This window comes from Malania oleifera, chromosome 4 (assembly GCF_029873635.1).
Source record: "Malania oleifera isolate guangnan ecotype guangnan chromosome 4, ASM2987363v1, whole genome shotgun sequence".
NCBI lineage: Eukaryota > Viridiplantae > Streptophyta > Magnoliopsida > Santalales > Ximeniaceae > Malania > Malania oleifera.
In genome coordinates this window covers 1,689,245-1,715,259 of record NC_080420.1, presented here as the reverse complement: position 1 = coordinate 1,715,259, position 26,015 = coordinate 1,689,245, and the positions used below count along the sequence as shown (strand labels likewise).

The following is a 26,015-nucleotide window of genomic DNA, read 5'->3' as shown; positions in this document are numbered from 1 at the left end:
CATCCGTGTCATGGTGAGGTAAGTTCACATTATCGGGGACATCATTTAAACCTTCACCCATTTCCTACTCGTGCATGCGTTCATCTTCAATATGAACATCGTTCGTAATGTTCATGCCCTCGTCCAATGCATCGTTTGCAATGGCGAACAACGATGCTGGTCCCACACTCGGGACGTCTTCGCAACCTCCCTGTGGAAATGTGTGAGGAACAGGTGCTTCGTACTCCGCCGGCTGGAATGACAATCCCGGATATTCGTTAAAATCGACTGTGGACATAGCACGAACCTCCCCACCAACATCAACCTGATGTGTTTGTTCGGTGTCTTCACCGACTTCATCCAATTGCTCCGCGAGCGCGTCTAGCTGCCTAACTGCGATTACACTCACTTGAGGAATGGTCTCGACATACAATTGCATCGTTAAATATGTCTCACCGACACAGTGTGCGTCCAATACAATGCGTAACCCATAATCATCTGATATAGGAACAGCCTCATAGAAGGCTGTATTTTTTAACTCTCGTGCAGGGTATCTTGCGGTCACCCGCAATGCATATTGATCTGGATCAATATGCAAATATTTATATATCTTCGTATATAATTTACTTAATTTACACCTACGGCCAATTCGAATAAGTCTAACTGGCCGACTACTATACCTAATACCATCTAATGCGATTATAATGTTCCCCCCTATATAGAAAAATACCGTCATCGGGTCACTGCTTGAGCTTCCTGCCATTTAGATCGGCAATCGGGAAATACAAAAAACCTACGCAAGACAAAATTGTATGTATAAGTGATATGTATAAATGAGACGAAATAACTAATAACTATAAACCAAATAGATCTTTACAAATTCTAATGAATGAATGAACTTAGAGTTTGGACCTAACTTTCCCACCAAGAAAATAAATAGATGAATTCAACGTCTATGAATAAACAACATGAATATGTATTGATTTTCCCCATATGATATATACTTCGGATTTTCCCAAAATTGTAATTCAACTTAGAATCCAAAGAACTATGAAATGGTGCTCTTAAGAGTAATTTTTCCAAAATGGTACTTCGTACTCTGCCTCATTATGGGTTGGGTTGCCACTTAATTTGAAGTTCAATTTTGTTCAGTAGCATTTTGAGGATTCATTGCTGATTCGAACAGCCATACTCAAAGGAGTTGAAGGGATCTTTTGGAAAAATGTTACTTAGGACGCATAACATCTCAATTCATGAAAGGGGAATGGGATCGTCTTATGACAAGTGCTTTAAAATGTGAACACTACATTTATATCGATATATTGGTGACTAATACATAAATTTGGGGAGGAAAAAACTCATTACTACTCTCCTCTAATAATGTGACCTTTTAGCTATCATCTCTACGGTGTTCTCAGTCAACGTCATTGATGGTGACTAGTCGAGGCCGGTTTCGCCCTCGTACCGTTGGATCTTTAATGGTGCTCTGTGGACTATGGCCTCCTCAGGCACCCCCCCACCCTAGGATCTTATACATATGGGGCTTGTCTCATGATGAATTCCCCACCTTATCTGCCATTACTTCCTTTGGATATTTTTATTTATTTTAAATATTATTTTTGCAAGTTTAAGTTTTTTAGTGTGATTGGTGAACTAAATTATTAGGTAATTTTAATAAAGTATATTAATTTAGGCAAAGACACTAATCTTCCCAAAATTTTGATAAAAAAACAATCACATTTCCTAAGGTTTCAAGAATTTTAAATATCTCCCCAGGGGTTTTAAGAATTTGTAGGACGTCCGCTGACATTTCAAAAATTTCAAGGATCTCTCTTGAGATTTGTTAAAAATACACAAATCTCACTTTAAATTTTGCAAAAAGACAAGTTTTTTTTTTAAGAGAAAGTTTATTTTCTTTTGACAAACATCAAATGAGGTTTTTAACATTTTTGATACTTTAGGAGATGTCTATGACATTTTTTTAAATTTTAAGAAAGATATTTGTCTTTTAAGCAAACTTAAAAAAGATGAATATCTTTTATCTTATTAATTATTGTATTAGTAATCATAAGAGAGGGAGAGGGTACTTAATCCCGTCACTAGGACCTCTTATTTGAGAATAAAAATTTCACAAATGATACTCCTTATATTATAATTATAAAGTTCTATTCTAATCTATTCCAAATGTTTCAAACATTCGGCTCAACTTGAACTTTATTACGTGGTTGGTTCAAGGTATGAGCTTGATTCATTAGGAATTGAAACTAAAATTCAACGAAAACTAAAGTTTGAAATTAAATATAAGAAACATCAAAGGCACGTATATATATATACTCTGTGCGTTATCTATGAAATCTATCATACGCATTACATTCTTAAATGAGCTAAAATTATTAAAGTTTGTATAGGAAATAAAATAAGTGAATATTAAAATTCTAAAATTCATTAACTCATAGAAAATTATATGCACGTAATACGATAAATGACAATACAATTTATAATTACAATGTGCACTCACATTAACTCAAAGCATCAATTAAAACCATACAATTTACATGTTCTTGAAAAACTTTAGTGGATGTGCCCATTTATATTAAAAACAGCAGAAGGAAATTCAAGGATTGAATAACAAAATTTCCCATCAATCTTTTGAAGGTAAATCATATGATCTAATTATAATTGCACAATTATATTAAAAAGAGTAAAAGGAAATTCAACAAATTTAGTGAGTGGAGGAAACTTCAACAAAATCGAGGGCAAGAAAGATAATGCATTTTACAATGAAACAACAATCCAAAAAAAAAAATAAATATTGAACAACAGTTTGAATGGAAAAAATTAAATATTCTCGGCAAAAAATCAAATTCAAATACCAAAAAAATGAGATACAAACCTTAAGAAAAGTGTTTATCCATGAATCTTTCAACACAGATCACAAACTCTGTCTCTCCGCTTATCAAAGTTTTGGATGAAATAAAAATAATTTAAAAATCTATGCACCGAATATGGAAAACATAACTTACCCCATCTCGTTATATAACTCTCGATTTGATGAAGCCCGCAACGGTCACTTGCTCCGGAGTCTCGTCTCCTTCAATGGTAACTTGCGCTCGGCTCTGCAGCAAAGGTACTGTCTGTTCGCGCAAGAAATGAGGAAGAACGGGCGAGGTTATTCTAAAGCAAATCTCGCTACTCCAAGTAGCGAGATTTGCCACGCGTCGAAAGTCAGGTGGATGGTCATTTAAATCTCGCTACTTCGAGTAGCAAGATTTATCACGCGTCAAAAGGTGGTTGGTAGAACATTAATTATCCTAAGAAAATCTCGTTACTTGGAGTAGTGAGATTTACCACGCGTCAAAAGGCGGTTGGCAGAGCATTAATTATCCGAATAAAATCTTGCTACTTGGAGTAGTGAGATTTGCCACGCGTCAGCATGAGCCCTTCAGTCAAAAGTAAATCTCGCTACTTAGAGTAGCAAGATTTGTTTAAATCTCGCTACTTGGAGTAGCGAGATTACGTCAGAGTCATTCTGGGAAATACTTCCCAGAATTAGGTATTATTTAATATATTTTTTTAAAAAAAAAGTTAAAACCGGAAAAAACTCCTTGTTTGTGTGCGGATGCTTCCAGTCAAACCTGTTATATGTTGCCGGCTAAGCGTCGTCGTTTGATAAGATTTTTATTTTTTTTATTTTTATTGTTGATTTTGAGTATCGTGTACAAATGATTTTCGATGACTTAAAGATTGAGGATATATATATATTTTTGAATAAAAATTAAAATAAATGGGAGTGTGAATAGAAAATAATTAAAAATTACTCATAAATTTTAAAATTTTGAGAAAATATTAATTTAAACAATATTTTACCACTTTTCAAACATCTCATGGACTCTTAAAAAATGAGTTTAAAAATATTTTAATTAAATATAATAATTATAATTGATTTTTTATCATAATTTTTTTACGAATTTTTTAGAAAATAATTAAATTAAAATAAAATAAACACAATTATAGGATAGTTGGTGAAATAAATTCGGAAATGTATCTAACCAACTTTTCGAAAATCATTTTCACCACAAAACTAACTTTTGGAAAGTTGGTTTCAATTCAAATTTATTCACCGCAAAGAAGTGAGTTTCGTGTCTTGTAGTGACAAGTATAACCGATTTTTGGAAAGTTGGTTTTAAGAATAAAATCGAAACCAACTTTCCAAAAGTCAGTAATGTTTTCCATGCATGGATACTACATACTTTAATTTAGTTGTGAAAAATATTTTCCCTCAAATTTTTGTTTTGATATTTTTCCTTGAAATTTTTGTATTTATATTTTTCTTATATCTTTATAGATTTAGAAAAGACTAATAGTGTTGAATTTCGTCTATATCCATCCAAATTAAAATTTGAAGCCTTGTTTATATTTATTTATTCACATTAGCGAATATTAAATAATGAAGATTTGAACAATAACATGATTAATTGAGCTTGGTGTCATGGTCCCACATCGGATATTCTTGACTTTTTGAGTCCAATATCTGGTTTTGATAAAGACTAATTGCATGTTACTAATATGTGTGCATAAGTAATTGAATAGGTTAATCATTCAGATTACATACATGAAAGTGAAGTGGAAACCAGAAAGACCTTAAATGAGCACATACTCCTAGCATATTCCATGGGAATATGAAAAGCAACGAAAAAAACGTGTTCATCTTTATTTGTAAATGCATTTATTATTTTTAAGTATGTAATAATATTATGGTTTGTAATAACTGCATTTGCATGCATGATATGATCTTAATGCTTAGACAGAACCATAGATTGATCATGGGAAATCAAAGGTCATTGTTTGATCTTAGGGCAGACTTTGATCGATCAAAAGTTGACCGACGTTAGATTTTTTGGCTTAATTTAAAAGTTTAGGCCTTAGACTGACCTTAGGTCCTTAAACACCGCATGAAATATCCTCTTAAACTCACAAATCATATCTATGCAAGTAAGGGTGAAATTTAAGCAAAAAATAGGACCTATCCTTATTTTTGAATGGGCTTCGGGCGACCAAACTTAACGCGTTAAAAACACCTCAGTCAACCAAATAGGTAAAAAGGTCAACAATTGACCAAGCCCCAGGCGACCGAACTTAAAATGAACACACTGTTCACAATCGAATGAACATACGAATTGTCACTTTTTACCTTCCTTGGGCACCCGAACTTTAAGTTCAAATATACACCAAGCGACTAAAGTATGAAGTTCGGCAGACTAAACTGACCACCAGGTGACCGAACCTCGAGCATTTGGAAAATTACCTTGGCTCAGCCACCTGAACCTTCACTTGGGCACCCAAAGTCAAAAAGTGAACTTTTTTGACTATGTATGTTCGGGCAACTGAAACTCTCAGGTTGCCACATTTTTACCCAAGGTAATTAAGGGTAATTGAGGTTAAAAATTGATTAAACATTTTTAATAATTCCCTTTGTGTCCAAACGGTTATATTTTTGTTAAAGGTTGTATATATACCTTCATTTGGAAAAATTAGTATAGGATTAGAGCCTTGATCAACAAAAATTCTCTCAGAAATTCCTTTAGCTATTCATTCACATACAAGCTTACATACTCCGCCCTTTCTCATTCCTTTGCCAAAATACCTTTGGTGAGAGTATTTTGAGATATCATATACTGTTACAATAAGCTTACACTCTCATATACTTGATTGATTATTGATTTTATTGAGAGTAAGCAAAAGGTTTTTCCCTAGAGATTTAATTCATAAATTCATTTGTGGGGAAATTTTCATAAGCTAGTGAGTCTTTGTATTCTTGTTGTAAGATTCAAGAGCTTGTTTTATGTTTTGAAGAAAATATTTTTGACAAACTTGTTTTCAAAACATATCGTGTGTTTGACTTTTGAAAATCATTTTTGAGATTTTAATTGTGTGTTTCAAGATCTTTGATATTGCATGTTGTGATTGATATTATCATTTTGATTCAAAGATCACTACACATACACTCTCACACTATGATTGTAATATTTGCATTATCTTGAGAGTAAGTGTAAGGGCCCGAACCCAAGTGGGTTCTTACATATAAATTTTTTAGTGAACACAAATAAATCTAAATTATTTTTATTACCAGAGCACTAATTAGCTTTATTACAATTATATGTCTCAACTATTAAAATGTAAATTTCTAAAAGTCTAAAATACACAAACATATTCTAAATTGCATTATGCTAAATTTTTATTCTACTATACTCTTTTTACTCCTGCCCATGCATTTGCTTCGCTAGATTTCTAGTATACTCTTTAAAATTATATGAAATATAAAATAATGATTAGGGTGAGACGACGCTCAGTAAGTAAATAAGATTATTATTAGTGTGTGACCAAAATGAGCTTTCATAATATTATACTTTCGTAAAATAATATTTAATACTATAACTTCAAAACTGCTTTTAAAATAAATGTAAATTTAAAAATTTATACATAAAACTTTTACCATCAACTATAGTAGTAAAATTTTATTACCACATATTATAATTGTTAAATTAAACTTTTAACTTTAAAACTGTAACTATAATATTTAATTCTATACATATATATATTTTTACTTATACGTTTCCTTTAGATTATCATTTAAGCACAAAATGGTCATGTTCATATAAATATATTTTTTTTTTCAAATCATCAATAACTCTGTACACGCAATTAAATATGTATATACATATATTGTAAAGACAATCACTCTTAGGCCTGTTAGTCGTAAGTCATGTTTTCCCCTATGACTAGATTGTGCAGTCCAAAGACCGAACTTAGCTGATTGGCTGACCAAACTAAATCAACATACATAATCATTAAGTGAGATTTTCCATATTAAACCCTGGTCTGACACAGGTGTGCATTCAAGAGAAATCCACTACCATATAAAACCATTATGTAAACAGTGTGGGTGCACTCTAATTCGTTTAAACTTTAAGCTACGGTACTGAGCATTCTTAATTTTCTGTATCGTATGAGCTATAAGGGGTTTTGAAAACATCTTATTATATAATTTATATAACTAAAATAATATCATGAAAATCTTGTTTTTACTCATATTTTCGTAAAATACGCAACATAAAAATCAACTCATGTCATCCTTACTCATATTTTCGTGAAATATACAATGTCGAAATAAACTTATGCTACACAATTTTCGTGTTAAAAATATTTTCTTGGATATAGATTAATGCTGTAAAATTTCCGAGGGGTTTAGAACATTTCTTAACATGCAATTATATTAAAGATAAAATTGGTATAATTAAATATGTGTAAAAATAAACTTAGAAAAATTTTATGAAAAATAACTAACATAATCAAAATTTACTTACAAATAAACTCGGGTATAAATTTTAAATAAAATATAACATAATCAAATTTACTTACCTTTTACTTAACCTTGTAATACGGTCACAACGAATATCTCTAAAAAATGAGATCGGAAAGAGTGAGTGTGTAATGACCCAAAAAATAATGGTATTTAAATATTAAAGAGAGAGGAAAATGAAAATATAAAAGAGGACAGCAGCAGACCTCGTCGACGGACGCTTCGCATCCGTCGATGACGTGGTATTTTGGGCTCGTCGATGAGGGTGCGCTTTGTCGACGAGAAGATACCGAGAGGATGTTTTGGTTGACTCTGAACTTCGTCAACGAGGGGGGAAGTTCGTCGACGAGTTGCCTTCGTTACCTCGTTGACGAGGTGACGTGACTTGTCGATGAAGGCCAGTGTATAAATGGTTTTAAACTCGGATTTTACACAGGAAATTCAACCCATAACCCACTCTCTCTCTCTCTCTCCTTTTTGTTTTCCCTCCCTTCTCTCTAAGGTTTTGGGCCGGATTTACGTCGGTTCGACGATCTGAAGCCACCACGATACTCTTAGGGAAGTTCTCTGCATATCTACTGGAGTGGATCGTCGGTGAGCTTAGTTTGAAATTCATCCCTGAATCAAGGTAAGACTATTTATTTAGAATTTGGTCTTCCCGTAGTTATAGGAAATGTTATTCACGAAAAAATACTGAAGTTTGATTCTGGGAGTTGTCGTTTTCAAGGTATTGATTGGGGAACACTGCGGGGGTAGGACCAATGGATTTTTTGGGGACTTCTTTTTAGTAATCAGGTAAGGAAATAAACTAAAACAGTTATTTTTCCATTAAAATTATTATTAATTGATTAATAAAATTATATTCAGGAAAGCATGTATTATATTTGAATATTATTGAGAAAATGCATATTTGGGAAAATACTGTTGTTATACAGGAAATATGATTTTGGAATGAAATGTACGGTTTTATTCAGCATCGTGTGGCATGAATATTATTTTACAAGAAAAGTATTATGTTATGGCAAATTTTATGAATAAAGTATGTTTTCAGAAATTATGCAATAATGCAGTACATTATGGTTTTAAAATACATGATAAATGAATTATTTATTCAGAATGATATGTATGAAATGTTCGGCGTAAGGCCGTGATTGATAGTCGGTGCAAGGTCGTGTTTTACGTATGATTTTGGTGCAAGGTCGTATTTATGAATGTTCGGCGCAAGGCCGCAGATATGATAGAAACTGGCGCAAGGCCATATGTATGTATGTTATTTCAAAAAATGTTATCAATCTATTTATGTTAGACAAGTATATTATCATGTATTATATGTTATCAAAACCCGAATGATAGTTCAGTTTAGTTTCAGGAGCACGATATCGTTGCTATACAGATCAGATTATTATGTTCAGACTTGTGCTAACCATCCCTGCTAGTAGAGGGGGTGGGAGATGAATAGTCGATGTGGCTTTCAGTGTAAAGTTGTAAACGTCTACCTGACAGTCCAGACCAGGGTGTGGCGGGCCCATCATACTTACAAACATTTTTGACTTGGCAGTGGTTGGCTAGCCATTGTCGGGTCCTACCTTCTGGCTGCATACCCGTCATGTGAGGTAATACATGACATCAGTTAGCTATACATCCTGGGTAAATTACAGTATTATCAGTTAATTACAGTATTTCGTCTTACTGAGCGTTCTCTCATCCGAGTGATATAACATTTTTCAGGTGATCTAGTTAGGCGAGCAGATCAAACGCGCAGATAGAGGGGACTACAGTACTACCCTGTCTGTAGGGTGAGTATTTTTGGCAAGTCATTTTTTGAGTAATCCCTAGGTCTAGGTGAGGGCATTTTGGGAATGGTTATGTATGCATATTCTGAATATTCTAACACTCTAGTATTGCATATATTGTCGTGGTTATATGTATTCTACTTCCCGATGTATAGGTAGTCTATTGAGTTCAGGTTCCACAGTCCATATCAGGTCTGTGATGGTGGTATGGTTATATTAGAAGGTATCAGAGCAGTGAAATTTTACAATTGGTATTTATGGAAAAAAAAATGGCATGAAAAATTAGGTCGTTACAGAAGTCATCTTCACCACTGGTGAGAAAAACTCGTCAAAATCAATACCCTTCTTCTATTGAAAACCTTTGACAACCAATCGAGCTTTATGTGTAATGATCTTTCCATTGCCATTTTTCTTCAACTTGTACGTCCATTTATTTCTCAGTGCTTTCTTTCCTTTAGGAAGTCTTACCAATTTATATGTCTGGTTCTTTTGTAAAGAGCTAATCTCTTCCTGCATAGCCTGCAACCATTTACCCTTTTATGGATGATTCTAAGTTTCTAGAAAATTCTTTAGCTCTCCCTCATCAATAAGGAGAATATACTCAGACTCTGGATATTTCTTCGACAAAATCAATGTCCGATTTCCCTATGATCATCTTAGCTGAGGCTCTTCAACTGGTGGAGCTAATCTAGTTCTGTAGCTTCTGGTAGAGGGGATTGTTGCTCCCCCTGCTCAAGAGCTACTTCTTGTTCTGTAACTTCTAGCGGAGAAGATTGTTACTCCCCCTTCTCAACATCCTCGGTATCTTCTTCCTGTTCAGTTTCCAAAATTTCATCCTGCAAATCTTCATTGTCTTTGGGCAACTGTACTGGTGCAGGAACAACAATGAAATTCTGAGTACTGGAACTGGAACTTGTAGGCTCTGTGGACTTTCCAAAATCTTCATACATAAGATTTTCTTGAAAAATAACATCTCTACTTCTTATCAACTTCTTTACTATTGGATCTCATAGCCTGTATCCAAACTCTTCATCTCCATAGCCAACAAAGATGCATAGAGTTAACTTCACGTCAAGTTTCTGTCTTTGCTCTTTGGATACATGTGCAAATTCTTTGCACCCAAACATTCTTATATGAGAATAGGAAGGTTCCTTGCCAAACCACACTTTCTCTGGAATTTCAAATTGCAGCAGAATAGAAGGTGATCTTTTGATGAGGTAGCAGATGGCACGAATTGCTTCACCCCTGAATGACTTAGACAGTTTAGCCAAATTGAGCATGCTTTTGACTCTTTCTATGATGGTCTAATTCATTCTTTCGGCTACACTATTTTGTTGTGGGGTTCGTGGGACCGTCTTCTCATGTTGAACACTGCGAACAACATAGTATGCTTTGAACTCTTTGGGAATGTACTCGCCTCCATCGTCTGATTGGAGACACTTTAACTTGTTTCCTGTTTCTCTTTCCACCATGACATGAAATATCTTGAAGTTGTCAAATATATGGTCTTTTTTTTTTCAAAAAATATACCCACACCTTTCGTGAAGCATCATCAATAAATGTCAAAAAATATTTGTTACCGCCTAAAGTTTCTACTTCCATGGGACCACAAACATCATAATGTACTAAACTCAACAACGTTGATCTTCTCTTTGTAGAGGAATTAAATAAGACTCTATGTTGTTTTCCAAATAAACAATGATCACAAGGGTTTAATGGTGTACCTTTAGGCACATTGATGAGTGCCTTTTTTTGCCAATGTAAACAACTCTTTCTCTCCCATGTGTGAGAGTCTCTTGTGCCACAGATTTGGTGAGGCCCCGTCTTCAGTTGCATTGAGGCTATCTGTCATCACTTTCACATGGGTCTTGTACATGGTACCGTAGATGTGTCCCTAAGCGACAACCATAACTCCCTTTTCAAACTTCCAATTGCCATTCTTGAAATGGTTGTCGTAGCCCTGTCGATCGAGGGCTGCTCTGGAAATAAGATTGAGACGAAGGTCAGGGACGTGCTGAACATCCTTTAGAGTCATTGTGCAGCCAACATTTGTCTTGATTTGAATATCTCCAATACCCACGATCTCCAAAAAATTGGTATTTCCTATCCTCACAGTTGCAAAGTCTCCTGCCTTGTATGAAGTGAAAAAATTACCATGGGAAGTGGCGTGGTATGAAGTTGTTGTGTCTACCACCCACTCAGTATCTTGACTTGCTACGTGAGCGCACATCTCTTCATAAGCTGAGAGAAGTGATACATCTCCCATATGGGTGACCAGAGATTCACCCCCTTCATTTTTCAGCTAGTTGTTGCTTTGACTTTTATCTCTTTGAAATTTGCGGCAATTCCTTTTAACATGTCTTGCAATGCCATAATAAAAACAAACATATTTACCTTGTTGATTTTTGCCATCACGTGTCTAATACCGTCCTCTACTTCTACCTCTACTCCTGCCTCTACTCCTACCTCTCATATTTGCTTGAGGTCTTCCTCTGTTTTCGGTGACAAGGGCATGTGTTTGATCCATGTCTACTTCCTTTCGTTTGGCTTCTTCACCGAGTAAAGAATCCTTGACCAATGACATGGTAAGTTTGCCTTTAGGAGCTAAATTTCCTAGGGATACTACCAACGTCTCCTAATTGTTTGGTAGAGAACTAAGCAGTAATGAGGCTTGAACTTCATCAAGCTTCAACTTTACATTGACGAGCTAGTTCACCAGGTTTTGAAACTCTCTGGTGTGCTCGGCTATAGAGGTTCCGCTTTTCAGTTTCATGCTTGGTAATCATCTCATAATGAGGGCTTTATTTCTAGCCATCTTAGCTTGATACATATCTTCCAACTTTTTTCCAGAGGGTATAGGCTTCGGTCTCCTGAGCAACATGATGGAATACATTGTGGTCTATCCATTGTCTAATAAAACCAACATTTTTCCTATTCATTTTATTCCAATTTTGAACAGAAATTGATTCGGGTCTCTTACCTTCATTTTCCAATGGATCTACCAGATCCTTGCAATTCAAGAAATCCTCCGTCCTCAGTCTCCATAGAGTATAATTTGATGTCGTCAATTTGACCATGACTTGAGATCCTGAATCCTCCATAGAATGGACTTGAGTTTTTTTTTTTTTTCATTCTTACTTGTTCAAACAATATAATCGGAGTGAAATCACACAAACCAATTGCATGGTTGTGTCCAGAACGGCCCAAAACCTTAGAAACATTTCTAACCTTGTAAAAAATATACCTTAAATGGGCTCACTCGGCCCAAAAACCTGTTCTGGAGTGAGTTGACTTAGTAACAAAATATTCCCTGATTGACAGAATATTTCCTGGTTGTTTATGACGCCGTTTGTTAAGGACGTGCTGATGACGTGGCAGCGGGGCCCAGTGATGATTGTACTAAATGACACCAGGTAAATTTTCATGAAAGTGGGGGGTCACAATGGACTGCTTAAGTCTCACTTTCCTAAACAGAATTTTTCTTAGACACGTAATTAACACAATATATTATTACAAAAGTGATGACGTGGTAGTGGGGCCTAGTGATGACATGGTAGTGGGGCCCACGATGATGCAATAGTGAGGCTTGGTGATGACATGGTAGTGGGGCCCATGATGACGCGGAATTGGAGCCTAGTGATGATGTGGCAGTGGGCCTTTGTGGTGACATGGCTGATGATGTGGTGGGGGTGATGTGGCACCTTCTTCAACCTTTAGCCAAAATAGAGTTGCGGGAATACATTCAAACCAAAAAACAGAGTAAGAAGTTGAATCTTACGACGCATGGTGTGACTTTGTTCGGAGTCCGTTTTTTACGCCATTTTCACCATTTTGATTGTCTCGTCGTGAATTACACGATGATACGATCGAATCTAGACTGCGGAAAAACTTGTCGGACACCTTCCAACACGACTCTGATACCACTTGTTCGGAAACTTGAGCAAAACAGAGATTAAAACACACCCAAAAAACACCGAGATATATGTGGTTCCGCTAATTTCAGCCTACATCCACAAGAGAGATAACTAAGTATGTATTTCCTAAAAAATACAGAGGAGGAGGAGGAGATAAAAATTCTCATTCAAAACTCTCTCAACTCTCACAACTCTCTTTGCCTTCCCACTCACTTCTCACAACTCTTTTATTTTCTGATGATCTTTACATTCACAACACACTTATTTATATTGGGAAGAGGATCAAACACTTAAAAAAAACTGCCACAATCACATTTGATTTTTTTTCCTAATTTTGTGGAGAACCACTCGCAGGCGAGTAATGGAGGAGAAATCGCAACCTGAAATTTTTCTGCATAATTCCTGCTTTATTAGGGTATGGACCTATCATTGGTCGGATTTTGGGTAATCGGGTATGAGAATTTGGATATGGGTCAGTATTCGGGTCTGGACATTCAAAATTTGGTCAAAATCCCGAACCCTATTTTGTATACTCTAAGAAAATTATTTTCTACTCGATTTAAATACTAACTATAGAATTCAAAACTCAACCTTTGCTAGAAGTTTAAAAGAAATAATGCAAAATTAACCAATACTTACCTTTGTTTTTGGATTCTTCAATCAGCAATTTTCTTCTTCCTTTTATTCAAGCCTCCTGAATTCCCTTTTGCCAATCTTTCACCTTCTGCAATTCAAGCCTCTGAATCTTTTATTTTTTCTTCTTCTCAATTTCAAAGTCTTTAGACCTCTCTTCCTAATCTTCACAATTCCTTCTCAAAAATTTCAGTAAAAAATTCTTTTATTTACTCTCTCTGTGTCTCAACCTCTATGTCCTTTATCTTTTTTCTCCTTCTCAATTTCAAATCTTCAAACCTCTCTTCCTTATCCTCACAATTCTGAATCAAAAACTTTAAATGAACAATTCCTTTTTTTTTCTGTGTCTTAGTTCCCTGCCCTTTTGAAGCCCACTATTTATAAGCTTGAGGGAACAATTCAATCAATTCAAATTTGATTAATCAAAATTTAATTGATCAATCAAAATAAAATTGAATTGATCAATTTATGCTTGCATTAAACTAAAATTTCACCCACATGTTGTGCAAATTCTCGCATGTAAAATTTTCATTTTTACCTTTTGTAGTTGTAGGTTAAAGATGAAGATGCTGGCCCACTTTGCTTCATTTTCTTTTTAATTTTCTAATGTATTTGTTTTTTTTTTAATTTTTTCCATGTATTTAGTTTTTTTTTTCTTTTTTGTTATTGTATTTTCCCATTTTAATGGATATTTACACGATAAATAACAACCTCAAATTGTGTTATATAAGATTTGGACAAAATGGGGTGTCTACAACATTTAGGTTAGAAATAGATTCCAAGGGACTTTTTGTATTTATGCAGTAAGCCTCACTATTTTTATTAAATCAAAAGTTTGGTTGATTTAAAGTTGGGTTTAAAATGATGTTTCATGCAAAATACCTTTAATCATTCCATTATCCATGAATGGTAGGGCAAAATGTTATAGATTGAAATAAGATGGGAATGTAATATAAATTCTAGTAAAATATAATAATTTGCAAGAAAATTGCTTAATGCAGAAGTTTCTATAATTACATCAAACATTACATTTAATATGAAATAAGATATAGATAGAGATTCTTACCCTAAAATTTGAGAATATTCATCCATTATCTATTATATCTTATGAATATTAACTTTTTTTTTTGCCTATTGTCTTCATTTTTTTTTACAACATGATTATACTCTTTATTTTTTTGTAAGTTATTAATTCTTTGTATTACGAGCATTCTATTTCAAATAATAGATATTTCACCAACCAAATATAATCCCGTCTCTTAGAGGAAATTTTATTGGTCAAAATCTTGAAACTTTAACGTGTATCAATTTTGAATCTTGACAAGGATAAGAATGAACATGAGATGGAAGAAGGATTATCTTTCATTGTTTATATCAGCCCAATGTAGGTCTTCGATCACTCCAAAAATATAAAAAATAAGAAGAAGCATCAATACCTCTTCAAGAAAAAATATTTTCATGTTACAAATTTCTAAAGCACCACATTAGCGACATTATTTTTGAAACCACCATTATTTCGATTCGTGCAATATATTTTATTTGTTAAAAAATAATTTTCACATGTTGACACATTTAGTAAAGAACAATTTGTGATCATCATCACTCCTCTCACACCCAAATGTGCATCTCGGTGGGCTTAGCTTAAAGATTGAGCTGCCTTTCACGAGCCCGAAAGAAGAAGAGCAAGAAGAGCATGAGGGAAAGGTAAAAGAAAAAGTGAAAAGAGGGGGCACATTACCAATTAATGCATCCAATTGTCACGGTTGGTTCTCTGAAGAGCTTCTCCGTGTTGATGATCTCATTTAAAATAGACAAATCAAAAGTTATTTCTAATAGTTAAAAGCCTTACGTTTTTGTTGGAGGGTGTATTATTATAAATTTTGTATTTAATGTGAATTTTTAATTAATTAAATAAATAAGTAAAGAATGTGATTAGTTGTCAATGGTCTTTTAAAATTAGGTAACCTAATTTATTTTCAATTCAATTTTTTAATAAATATAAAATAAAAATTATTATGTTTTTATAAATACAAAATTAAATAATTATATAAGATAAATATGGCGTCACAAATTAAATTACAAATTAAATAACTTGTGAATTGATTAATTTGTGTTTTTAAATTTTAACTTTAATTTCATATCAAGCCAAAATACCAACTATGAATATAATTGTGCAATTATTCAAACAAGAAAACAAGGGTTAGACCATCCCAGGGGTTGCTCAAGTGGAAGAGGCGGTGTGCTCTCTCCTAGCAAGTCTTGAGTTCGAGTGCAACAAATGGATGCGACTCTTGTCGTTGAAGGCGTGGTGGACTCCATCTGTTTTGGACGGCTGCTATCCGAGTCAGGCGAGATCAAACCCTAGTTTACAGGCGAAGAAGAGTGGGGATCTTTTCTAACCTCCAGAGTTGGTGCCGCTCATGAAGGTCCAAAGGATCGGCTTGAGAATGAAGTTTCTGGTTATTAAAATAAAAAAAGAAAAAAAAAAAAGAAAAAGAAAACAAGGGTTTGAAAAAAAAAAAAACAGAGCAGCGTCGCCGTCACATGTGGCAATAACAGATTTGCCATGGCCGTTCCTTTTCACCCTTTTCCTTTTTCGTCATCTTCCGACTCTTGACTTTCTTCTTATGCTGGCAAGATCCTCCGAGCATGAAAGAAGAATTTGGAAGTAATCGGAGCAGAGTAATCATGGAAGACGAAGTCGATTCCTTCTTGCCCGGAAACAAGCCATCTGAAGGCGAACTGCAGAGCTTCAAGAGGGGTCTCCGATGGATGTGCCTGGATCAATCCACGCTCTGGAGGGTAGTTTTCTCGTGGTCGGTGTTCTTACTCCTGGTAATCGGCGATCCCCTCGTGACCCATTTCTTCTACGTCTGCTCCGGCTGCGACGAAGAGCACCGCCGCCCGTACGACTTAGTCGTGCAGCTCTCGCTCTCCACAATCGCCACTCTCTCCTTCCTCTGCCTCTCTGGGTTTGCCAGGAAGTATGGGATTCGGAGGTTTCTGTTCCTCGATAAGCTGCGCGAGGAGAGCGCGAAGGTTCGAGAGGGCTATACGGAACAGCTTCGCGTATGTTTTTTCTTCTCCTTTTCCTCTTCGCATTCTTCTGCTTTACGGTTCCTCCTGTGTGTGATCTTGAAGTGTAGTTTATTGAAACTTGAATTCTAGTTCAATTTGGTAATTTTGAGAGCACTAGTACAGAATTGAAATTTAAAAGCAACATAGTAGATGTAAGTATAATTTTTGTGTTTTGATATGTTAACATTAACTATTGATGATTTTAGATCTGCTGAATCTCCAACCTCCATAGCTGTCAAACAGTTGAATTTGTTAAATTGAAAGGATAATTTTTTAAAAGATTGAATTATTACTATTTGTTGATACCATCTTCTTTTTAGACTATATCAGAGTCCCAATTCTAAGAAATTGAGAGAAAACAATGTATAAACTAATATATCTCTACAGAATCAATAAACTTACAAAATCTACATGTCAAAGCTGGTTGATTTTATTAAAATTTTGTCCATATCTCTTGATCACATAATCTAGCCTTGCAAAATAAATCGCTAGGCTAGAGAAAATTCATTAGATCATAAAGTTATAGAAACTCTTGTCTAATTCTATATATGAGAAACTTTTCTAGGAATGCTGTGTAAGTGACAATTACTTTGATTCTTAGATGCTTTCATATTAATTTTTCACCTTATTAATATTAGCATTATTTATTTATTGATTCATTTTTTTTATAGAAAGTGACGTGAAGTTTCTTCTACTTGATTGCAATTTGATGCCTGAACAATTATTTCCATTTTACCTTTTTGCTACCCATCTCTCTGGTTTTGAAACTTCGTAGGGCAGAATTTAGTTCCTATTAAGTATAAGAGTGTTAAACGCTTAAACCTGAGCTAAAATTCTGGTATCTGAGTCTGAAGAAGAGAGAGCATATTTTCTGAAAATCAATAGGATTTCTTTTTTTCTTTTTAAACTAATAATCAAGCTTCCTGCCAAGAATTGGCAAAGAGCCAAACCAGCTATACCTGTAAAGTATTGAATTTTGCAAGTTTCATAGCGTTGAGAACATTGCTTGATTCCTCCCCCCCCCCCCCCCCCGGCCCCTCTCTTCCTGGGCATTGCTCAATGACCAAACATTGGATCTTTAATATTTCGTTAGCATAAGCAGAAAGGTTTTTTGTGTGTGACAGATAACAATCTTTACATACATTCTATACCAGTCACTTGATTTAATAGCATTTCCACTGAGAGGAACATTTTTAAAAATTTCTCCTATTCCTGCAGAGAGCAATGAAGCCCCTGTCCTTTTGCGTTCTCCCCTGCTTTGCTGCTGTCTGTGCATACAAAATATGGTGGTACAGCTCAGGAGGCTCCCAAATATCCTACTGGGGTAATATCTACATCAGCGACATAATTGCTTGCACATTGCAGCTGTGTTCATGGCTTTATCGAACATCAATTTTCTTCTTCGTGTGCGTTCTCTTTCGACTGATCTGCTTTCTGCAGATACTCAGGCTGGAAGACTTTGCTCAGGTCTTCCAAAAGGAATCTGATGTTGGGTCAATCTTGAAAGAACACTTGAGGATCAGAAGAAATCTCCGCATCATAAGCCACCGGTTTCGACTATTTATTTTGCTGACTCTTGTGTTCGTCTCGGTGAGTCAGCTTGCTTCCTTGCTCATTGTAACTAGGTCCAGTGCTAAAGTTAATATCTACAAGGCTGGAGAACTTGCGGTAATCATCTTCCCTGTGCTCTTGCTCAGTGACTTCACTTCAAGAAATTTACATGGTCATTACTTTTTTAGCAATCCTCACTCATGTTTCCTGTTATGGTGCAGTTATGCTCCATCACCTTGGTGACTGGGCTCTTCATTTGTCTGCGTAGCGCAACAAAAATCACACACAAGGCACAAGCAGTCACGAGCCTCGCTGCCAAGTGGCATGTCTGTGCCACAATAAACTCTTTTGACAGCACAAATGGAGAAACTCCGACCACTGATATTGCTTTCTCCCAAGTATTCCCTGTTGATGCCTGGTCCGATGACGAAGAAGGAGATGGAGATGATGATCTGGACAATACCAAGGTAGTACCAATTTATGCACATACTATCTCCTTCCAGAAGAGGCAAGCTCTGGGTAAGTTGGATGAAAAACTCCAGCATCCATTTCTGGATAATTTGGCCCCTAATGTGTAGTTCTTTTTGTATTTAATGATAATTGCTGAGCGGTTGATATGTGTTTGCAGTGACATATTTAGAGAACAACAGAGCAGGAATTACAGTGTTTGGATTCATGCTGGACAGAACATGGCTTCATACCATTTTTGGGATTCAGATGTCCCTTGTGCTTTGGTTGCTCAGCAAGACAGTTGGTATTTCTTAATTTTACTCTTTGCTAGAGAGAGAGAGAGAGATAGAGAGAGATTCATATTCATGCAAATATTTTATACCTTGTCACTGTAAATGTCTTACCTCTAGTGTATACATGACTTGGTATTTAATAAAACAGAAAAAATGGAGTTTTTGTCAAGTTGGTTCTGAAAAGTACTAAATTTATCTGTGGATCTGTGGAATTGAACACAGACAAAAAACACACAAGACACACACACACACACACACACACTGCAGTTTGGCCTGTGTCATCCAGAAACTGAAGATGGCTGCTGTAACTTAGAGCAGGAGTCATGCCTGCTAATTAGGTATTAACAAGCTGGCTCCCCCATGCAAGCTTACAGTGAAGAACAGCAAACACCTGTATAGCGCAAAAGGAAAGATAAGCTGTAACTGGTAGGTGTCGAGCTAATCAGAAAGGGTAATAGTAAACTATTTGCAGGCTTCATTTGAAACTGGGAGAATATGAAGCAAAGGAAAAGAAAAATACATAGACATCTGTTTTTTCTTGTTTGTCTGTCTAGGAAATGAGAAACTGAGAAAGAAAACGAAATGCTTGGTAACAAAATTTTGTCATTAACGTTTAATTTTTCTTATTTTCTGTTATATTTAAATAACATGTTGATCATCCTACTCCTAACTTTTGAGTTTGATATTTCTAACCCCAACCTTTCTTCCCCCCTTTAGGGTTTTTAGACTGGACATTGCATGCTTTCAGTAGGAAAAGCCTAAGTCAAATGGCCACAGAGGGAGGCCATTTGATCTCTGATTTTAGGTTGTGAACCTTGGAGATGAAAGTACACTATTAGTTCTAGCTGATGGCATTCGTAATAAAAGTTTGGACAGCTGATTTCCAAGTGAAAATAATGGTTCCCAAAAAAATGTCGACTTGCAATTTGGGCAAAATGGAAGTGTCCCAAAGTAAATGTTCATTTAATAATTTTATAGCCAAATCATGCCTAACCAAGTTGAGCTTTTAGTTTTAAGAGCTCAAAATAAAATAAAATAAAATAAAGGCAGCTCGGTGCACAAAGCTCCCGGGTATGTGGGGTCCGGGGAAGGGACGGACCACAATGGATCAATAGTACATAACCTTACCTTACATTTTTGCAAGAAACTGTTTCCACGTTTCGAACTCGTGACCTCCAGGTCACACGGCGGCAACCTTACCATTGCAAAATAAGATCTATTTGAATTAAGTTCTAAAACTTAAAATTATAAGATCTATGAAATTTGAATTAAGTTCTAATTTAAATTTTGAGACGAATATGTGATTGAATGATTTAACTCAAATATACTCTTATTTTTTATTCTAGGGAGCTGCAATAGAACCTTCTACAATTAAAGTAAAGTAAATAAATAATTATAATTAAAAATTTTCTAGAATAATACAAGTAGATAATATATGACACAAAGGAGTAATGATGATGTCTCATTATGGACAATTACAGTTGGGAATTAAATGTATTCTAATGTTGTGGATGTATTTGAGTCAAGTCAAATTAATATAATGGTGGAAAGCTTAAAGTCAATTAATTTTATAATTATTAAATTTAAAATTTAATTGAGAGTAAATTTGAGTTGGTTTGCAAGCAGCATGGCAAAAGGAGACATTTTACAACACGCCACCACAACAAAATGGTGTGGTGAAAAGGATGAACCAAACCCTAACTGAAAGGGCTTGGTGTTTGAAGTCTATATTGATGTCTAAGGCCTGTGTGGCGTATAAATTGAAGTGGTGATGCTCAGTATAGAAACTCTGTGTGAAGTCTATAGTGATGTCGAAAGCTTGTGTGGCGTATAAATTGAAGTGGTGATACTTAGTATAGAAACTCTGTGTGAAGTCTATACTGATACTGAAGGCCTATGTGGCATATAAATTGAAGGAGAAGACCTGTGTGGCATATAGAAGTGCTATAAAAGTGTAAATTTAATTATGTGTGATGTGTTGTAAAATCTACGTTAGTAGATGTAATTGAACTACATTATATTGTTTGTGATATGTCGTAAACCTTATGTTAGTAGATTTATTATAAACTGCTTTACCTTGTGTGTGATATGTCGTAAAACTTACATTAGTAGACTTATCTAACTGCATCATATTGATTATACTAATGTTGAGTATATTTAGGGGTAATATAAGAGGCATATATAAATAATTGTCACAATATAACTTATCTAGTTTAATATATAAATTTCTCCCTTACCTGATTTCTTGAACTACGCCAATAGGGACCCCGAAAAGATACTTGTGGCGCCCACCCGAGTCTTGAATCACAAATCCTAATTCCATTAAATCAACTCTAAATAAAATATTATTTTAATATTTCCTAGACCCATAAATTCTAATAAATAATTATACTCTCAAATATAACCAATTTACTTAATTCCCAAATCTCACTCTCGCTTTGGAGTGGTGCCTAGGAAACTCAAATTGAAAATTTACTCCGACCAAAATGATGACGATCGAAACTAGGACCCCATGGTGGTGCCAATCATTGATTTAGCGGCAAATTTAAGGAGAAATTAAGGAAATAGAGGGAATATACCTTTCCCCATAAGTGGTGCGTACGCCGCCGCTCCCACGACAAATCAGCTCTAGTAGAAATGTCGGTGGTAGAGTTAGAAATCCAACGATACCTTCCGTTTTATGATCGGTTGAATATTGTCCGAGAAAATTAGGAGAGAGAGAAGGAGGACGAAGGAAGTGACGAGAAGTGAGAGACTGAGAGAGCACGTAGAGTTTGATCTTCATGAGGTAGATTTACTTCCTATATAAATAATATATATTATTATATTATTATTAAATCTTATATATATATCATATTATTTATTTAATAAATTAGATTTAATAATACTTAATTAATTAATTAATTCATAATAATTATTTTTTTTTATAGAATTACCCCAATTAATATTATTTTTCGGGATGTTACACCATACGTAGCAAGAGAGGCGCCGGAAGGTTTGTTTATTTGTTTGGTTTTTTTTTTTATAATGAAAAGTGAAGGTTTGCTTTTAGGGGCTTTTTGGGAAGTAGATTTTATTAGGGTTTTCTTTTGTGTTTTGGGGGGATGGAAGAGGTTGGCTAGCCTTGGGGAGGAGCGCCGCACACAGCAACTTCTCCAACCTTCTCTCACGGTTGGCGACTCTCTTCTCTTGTCTTCTTTTTTCTTCTCTCTCTCTCTCTGTAGTAACTCGACCCCGAAAAAATAATAATAAATAATAATAATAATAATAATAAAATAAATAAATAAAAAGATATTTTGGAGAAAATATTTTGAAAAGAAATATTTTGAGATATTTATATATAAATATTTTGGAGGAGATATTTATTTAGATTACTTAAAGGTTAAGTTAGGATTTATTCTATAAATTCTCTTATTCTCTCTTATTCTCGCATTCTCTTTCTCTATCTATCTCATTTTCTCTCTCTCTCTCTCTCTCTCTCTCTCTCGCTAAGATCCTTTGCCGTTCGTCGTCCGTTTCCAAAAACGGAGGGTACTGCGTGGATCAGAAGAGGAAACTCTACACTTTTAGTGGATAGAATTGTCGTTTCAGAGAGTTTCGGGTTTTCCCAAGAATTGAGGTAGGAATCTGATCATAATTTTGATTGGATATTTGGATAGTAGTAGAAAACATAGTAAGGTTATGTTATGTAGTTTTAGGTTTTCGGGATCTCGAGTTGTCGATTTGGACCGTTTTCATACGAACTTTCATTTCGAGTATAAGGTAAGGGGAACTTGATTACAACAGCTATTTTGGAAAACTAAACCGCTAAAAAGCTAGTTTATGTTATTATCTATGATTTAACTGCTTATTTGTGAAATTTTACTAAGCAGAGATGCCGGTTTGACGATTTTACAGTTTTTGGTAAAAACGAGGTTTTCGACGTGTAATCTCTAAAATTTTACAAACATCGTTTATTTGTGTTTATACTATAGTAGGAGAGGCTCGAATCCTTTATTTATTCAGTTAAACTATGTATATTGAATTTCTATCATTTAGCGGGTTTTTGTATTAAACTTGTGTGATATATGTTGATATGGGAATGAATGGATTTTCTATACTATTGATATAGAATATGGGAACGAAATTCCAAATTTGTTATACTGATAATGTGAATAAACAGAGGCTGGTAATACACCGAGCCGCATCAGTAAACAAAGAAGGGTAAACTGAGTGGAAAGACACCGGTTTGAACCCAATGCTATTATATGAATTTGTGAAAAATACTGGAAATGCGCGGGTTATCATATTTGTATAAATTGAATTTATGATACACAAAACCACAGCTTGAGAGTCCCGGGAGGGTTGAAAAATACTTTCTTTGCAGGGTGAAATGAAACCACTATTATATGATACGGCACGATATCGTAGCTAGATGTACACGTGCAACCACACGTATTAAACAATGTCGGTACCAAGATGGTCGGCTAGCAAGGTGAAACCATTGGCTAATATTGGGCCTATGGGGGCAGTTGGATCGTATGTAGGTACTCGGCAGTGTTTGCACGAACAGGGCATTGGACAAGTACCAGTGCACAACCCGAGCCACGGGGTAAAACTGGTTATAGGGATATTTTGCCGTTGGTCATCTAATAAATCATTAAATGGTCGAAAGACAGATGTGGGAATTTTGTAATATGAATAATGATATATTTGATGCACTACTGTATTGAAAATATTTGATTTATATTCCAGATGTTGAATGAAAATATGCATGCATGCAGTCACACACTGTTGTAACTCCTTCTTCCTTACTGAGAGGTGTCTCACCCTATCTTACAATCTTTGTTTTCAGGTCCGTCCGTGCGTCGGTCCTAGTAGATAAAGGGACTGGGGAGGTTATTTTGGTTAGCTTACGTAAGCATCTAAATTTTGTACTAAACTTGATGAAAGTCCTTTTTGGAGGGTTGTAATATGACGATTACTCTAAGTCCGAATGTATGTAAATTATGGATGTATTAGTGAACTTTGGTATAAGGCTAGTAGTAATCCCAATGGATATTTATGTTTTTCCGCGACATTTACATCATGATTATGTATGATTTACACCCGTATGTCCCTGTTTAGGGCGGGTTGTTTTCATATCTTGAACAGGTATAGGTATTTGATGTATGTGAGTGACACTTGAGTCCGTGTAAAGGGCCGGGTCGTTACACACACTCTCTCTCTCTCTCTTTCTCTCTCGCATTTAAACACTTATATAAATTATTATTAATTTCATTTGTGTTTTATTTAAAGTATTGAAAGTTTTAATTTCTATTGGATTATCGTATTAAATTTAGTTTTGTTCGTTTCTTTTTTTAATGTAATTGTTTCAATATCTCTCTCTTTGTTTAATTAGTTTTATTTACTTGTTATTTATCTTATTGTTTTCTCAATACAGATTTTAAATATTTAATTTAAGTTGATGATTGCAATATTTATATTATCATTGGGTTATCTCTCATCTCTCTTTTCTTTTGTTGACCTTATAAGTCATATCCCGTTTTAATTATGACAAATACTCTAATATTTAATGATTGATAAGTTTGTGTGCACGACTAGTCGGAAGTATCATATGGTACACGCACATTGGCTTAAAGAAGACAAAGATCCTAAAAATCATTTTGTGTTGTAATTCATTATTATTCAATTTTGGTCTATAATAGTAACATAGGAACATGGTTTGTAATAATTAATGTCTTACCTGCATAGTAGGATGGATAAGCTCAAGACCATAGATTGACCTTAGGAAACACCCTTCGGTTTCGATCGATCGACGCTAGATTTTTGGGGTTAATTCTCAAATACCTTAGACTGACCTTAGGACCCACAAATCTGCATGAAAAAGTTTCCTATTGCATTAAAAATAAACATCATATGAATAGGGTGAATGTATAAGAGAGTTAGAATCGAAATGCATTAAAAATGCATGTTCGGTCGATCGAACTTTCACAATGTAAGTCATTCGGTCGACCGAACCGGCCAAGCAGTCAACATTTTGACCATAACTTGGTCGACCGTATTGTACCAAGTTCATATGACTTGGTCGACCGAACTCCCACCGAGTCAACGTTTGACTCCTTGGTCGACCGACCAAATTTAAATGGGCAACATCTTGGTCGATCGAACCCACATGTGGGAGAATCCAATGCCTTGGTCGACTGAACTTCATAGTTCAAAATCACTTGGTCGACCGAACCACGCTAAAATGGAAAAATCGCCTTGGAACCCCTAGTTTGGTCGACCGAACCTTCAGTTCAAATTTCACCCGGTCGACCGAACTTCGTCACCTGGTCAACCGAACCTCAAGTCCGGTCGACTGGTGCTCTCGAGTTGGAAAATTTTTTTACCGCAATTAAATTTTTTAAACAAGGTTAGTGGTGTTAAAATATTTTTAAACAATCCTAATAATACCCTATGTGTCCTGAACGATTATATTTTTGGGGAACTCTGTATATACCCCTTCATTTGCAAAAATTAATATGAGATTAGCAATAATAATTAGCAAATATCCTCTAATTTTCAAAAAGCCAAAATCTCATATTCAAGCCATATACTACTCCTTTTACTCTTTCATATTACAAGTACTTCTTTGTAAGAGTATTATTGTGTTTTATTTCATAAAGCTTAAACTTTCTCTTGCTTGTTTTGATTGAGATTTATTTTTCATAGAGAGTAAGCTTATAGTTTTTTTAGGGGGCTTCGTAAATAAACCTTTCGTAGAAAAACTTCTTAGAGCTTTTGAGTTTTACATTTTCATTGCAATACTCAAGAGTTCATATTGTATTTTGGTTGTGAAATAATATTTTACAAATCGATTTCAAATATCTTTTGTGATTTATTTTGAGAAAAATATTTGTTGAAGGTATTTGAAGTGTGCTTGAAGATAAATACTATTTTATAAACCGATTTCAAATATCTCTTGTGATTTATCTTGAGAAAA

The 26,015-nt window shown here is 34.9% G+C and overlaps 1 protein-coding gene across 2 annotated transcripts; it reads left to right on the top strand.

Moving 5' to 3' along the window:
• Positions 1-15,900: 15,900 nt before the first annotated feature.
• LOC131154431 (uncharacterized) lies at positions 15,901-24,110 on the top strand. Of its 2 annotated transcripts, XM_058107199.1 has the most exons (5): positions 15,901-16,748; positions 17,976-18,425; positions 18,530-18,827; positions 18,937-19,062; positions 23,886-24,110. In XM_058107199.1, the coding sequence occupies exons 1-5, from the start codon at positions 16,329-16,331 to the stop codon at positions 23,906-23,908; spliced, it is 1,317 nt and encodes a 438-aa protein (XP_057963182.1). In that variant the 5' UTR covers positions 15,901-16,328; the 3' UTR covers positions 23,909-24,110. The 2 variants fall into 2 exon arrangements, with proteins under 2 accessions (XP_057963182.1, XP_057963183.1); XM_058107200.1 differs by lacking the exon at positions 23,886-24,110 and having other exon boundaries at positions 18,937-19,220.
• Positions 24,111-26,015: the final 1,905 nt, after the last annotated feature.

Coding starts and splice junctions, on each gene's coding strand:
- LOC131154431 (XM_058107199.1), top strand. CDS start 16,329: ATGAAAGAAGAATTTGGAAGTAATCGGAGCAGAGTAATCATGGAAGAC. Junction 18,426..18,529: donor ACAAGGCTGGAGAACTTGCG/GTAATCATCTTC, acceptor GTTATGGTGCAG/TTATGCTCCATCACCTTGGT. Junction 19,063..23,885: donor GTTGCTCAGCAAGACAGTTG/GTATTTCTTAAT, acceptor CTTTGTTTTCAG/GTCCGTCCGTGCGTCGGTCC.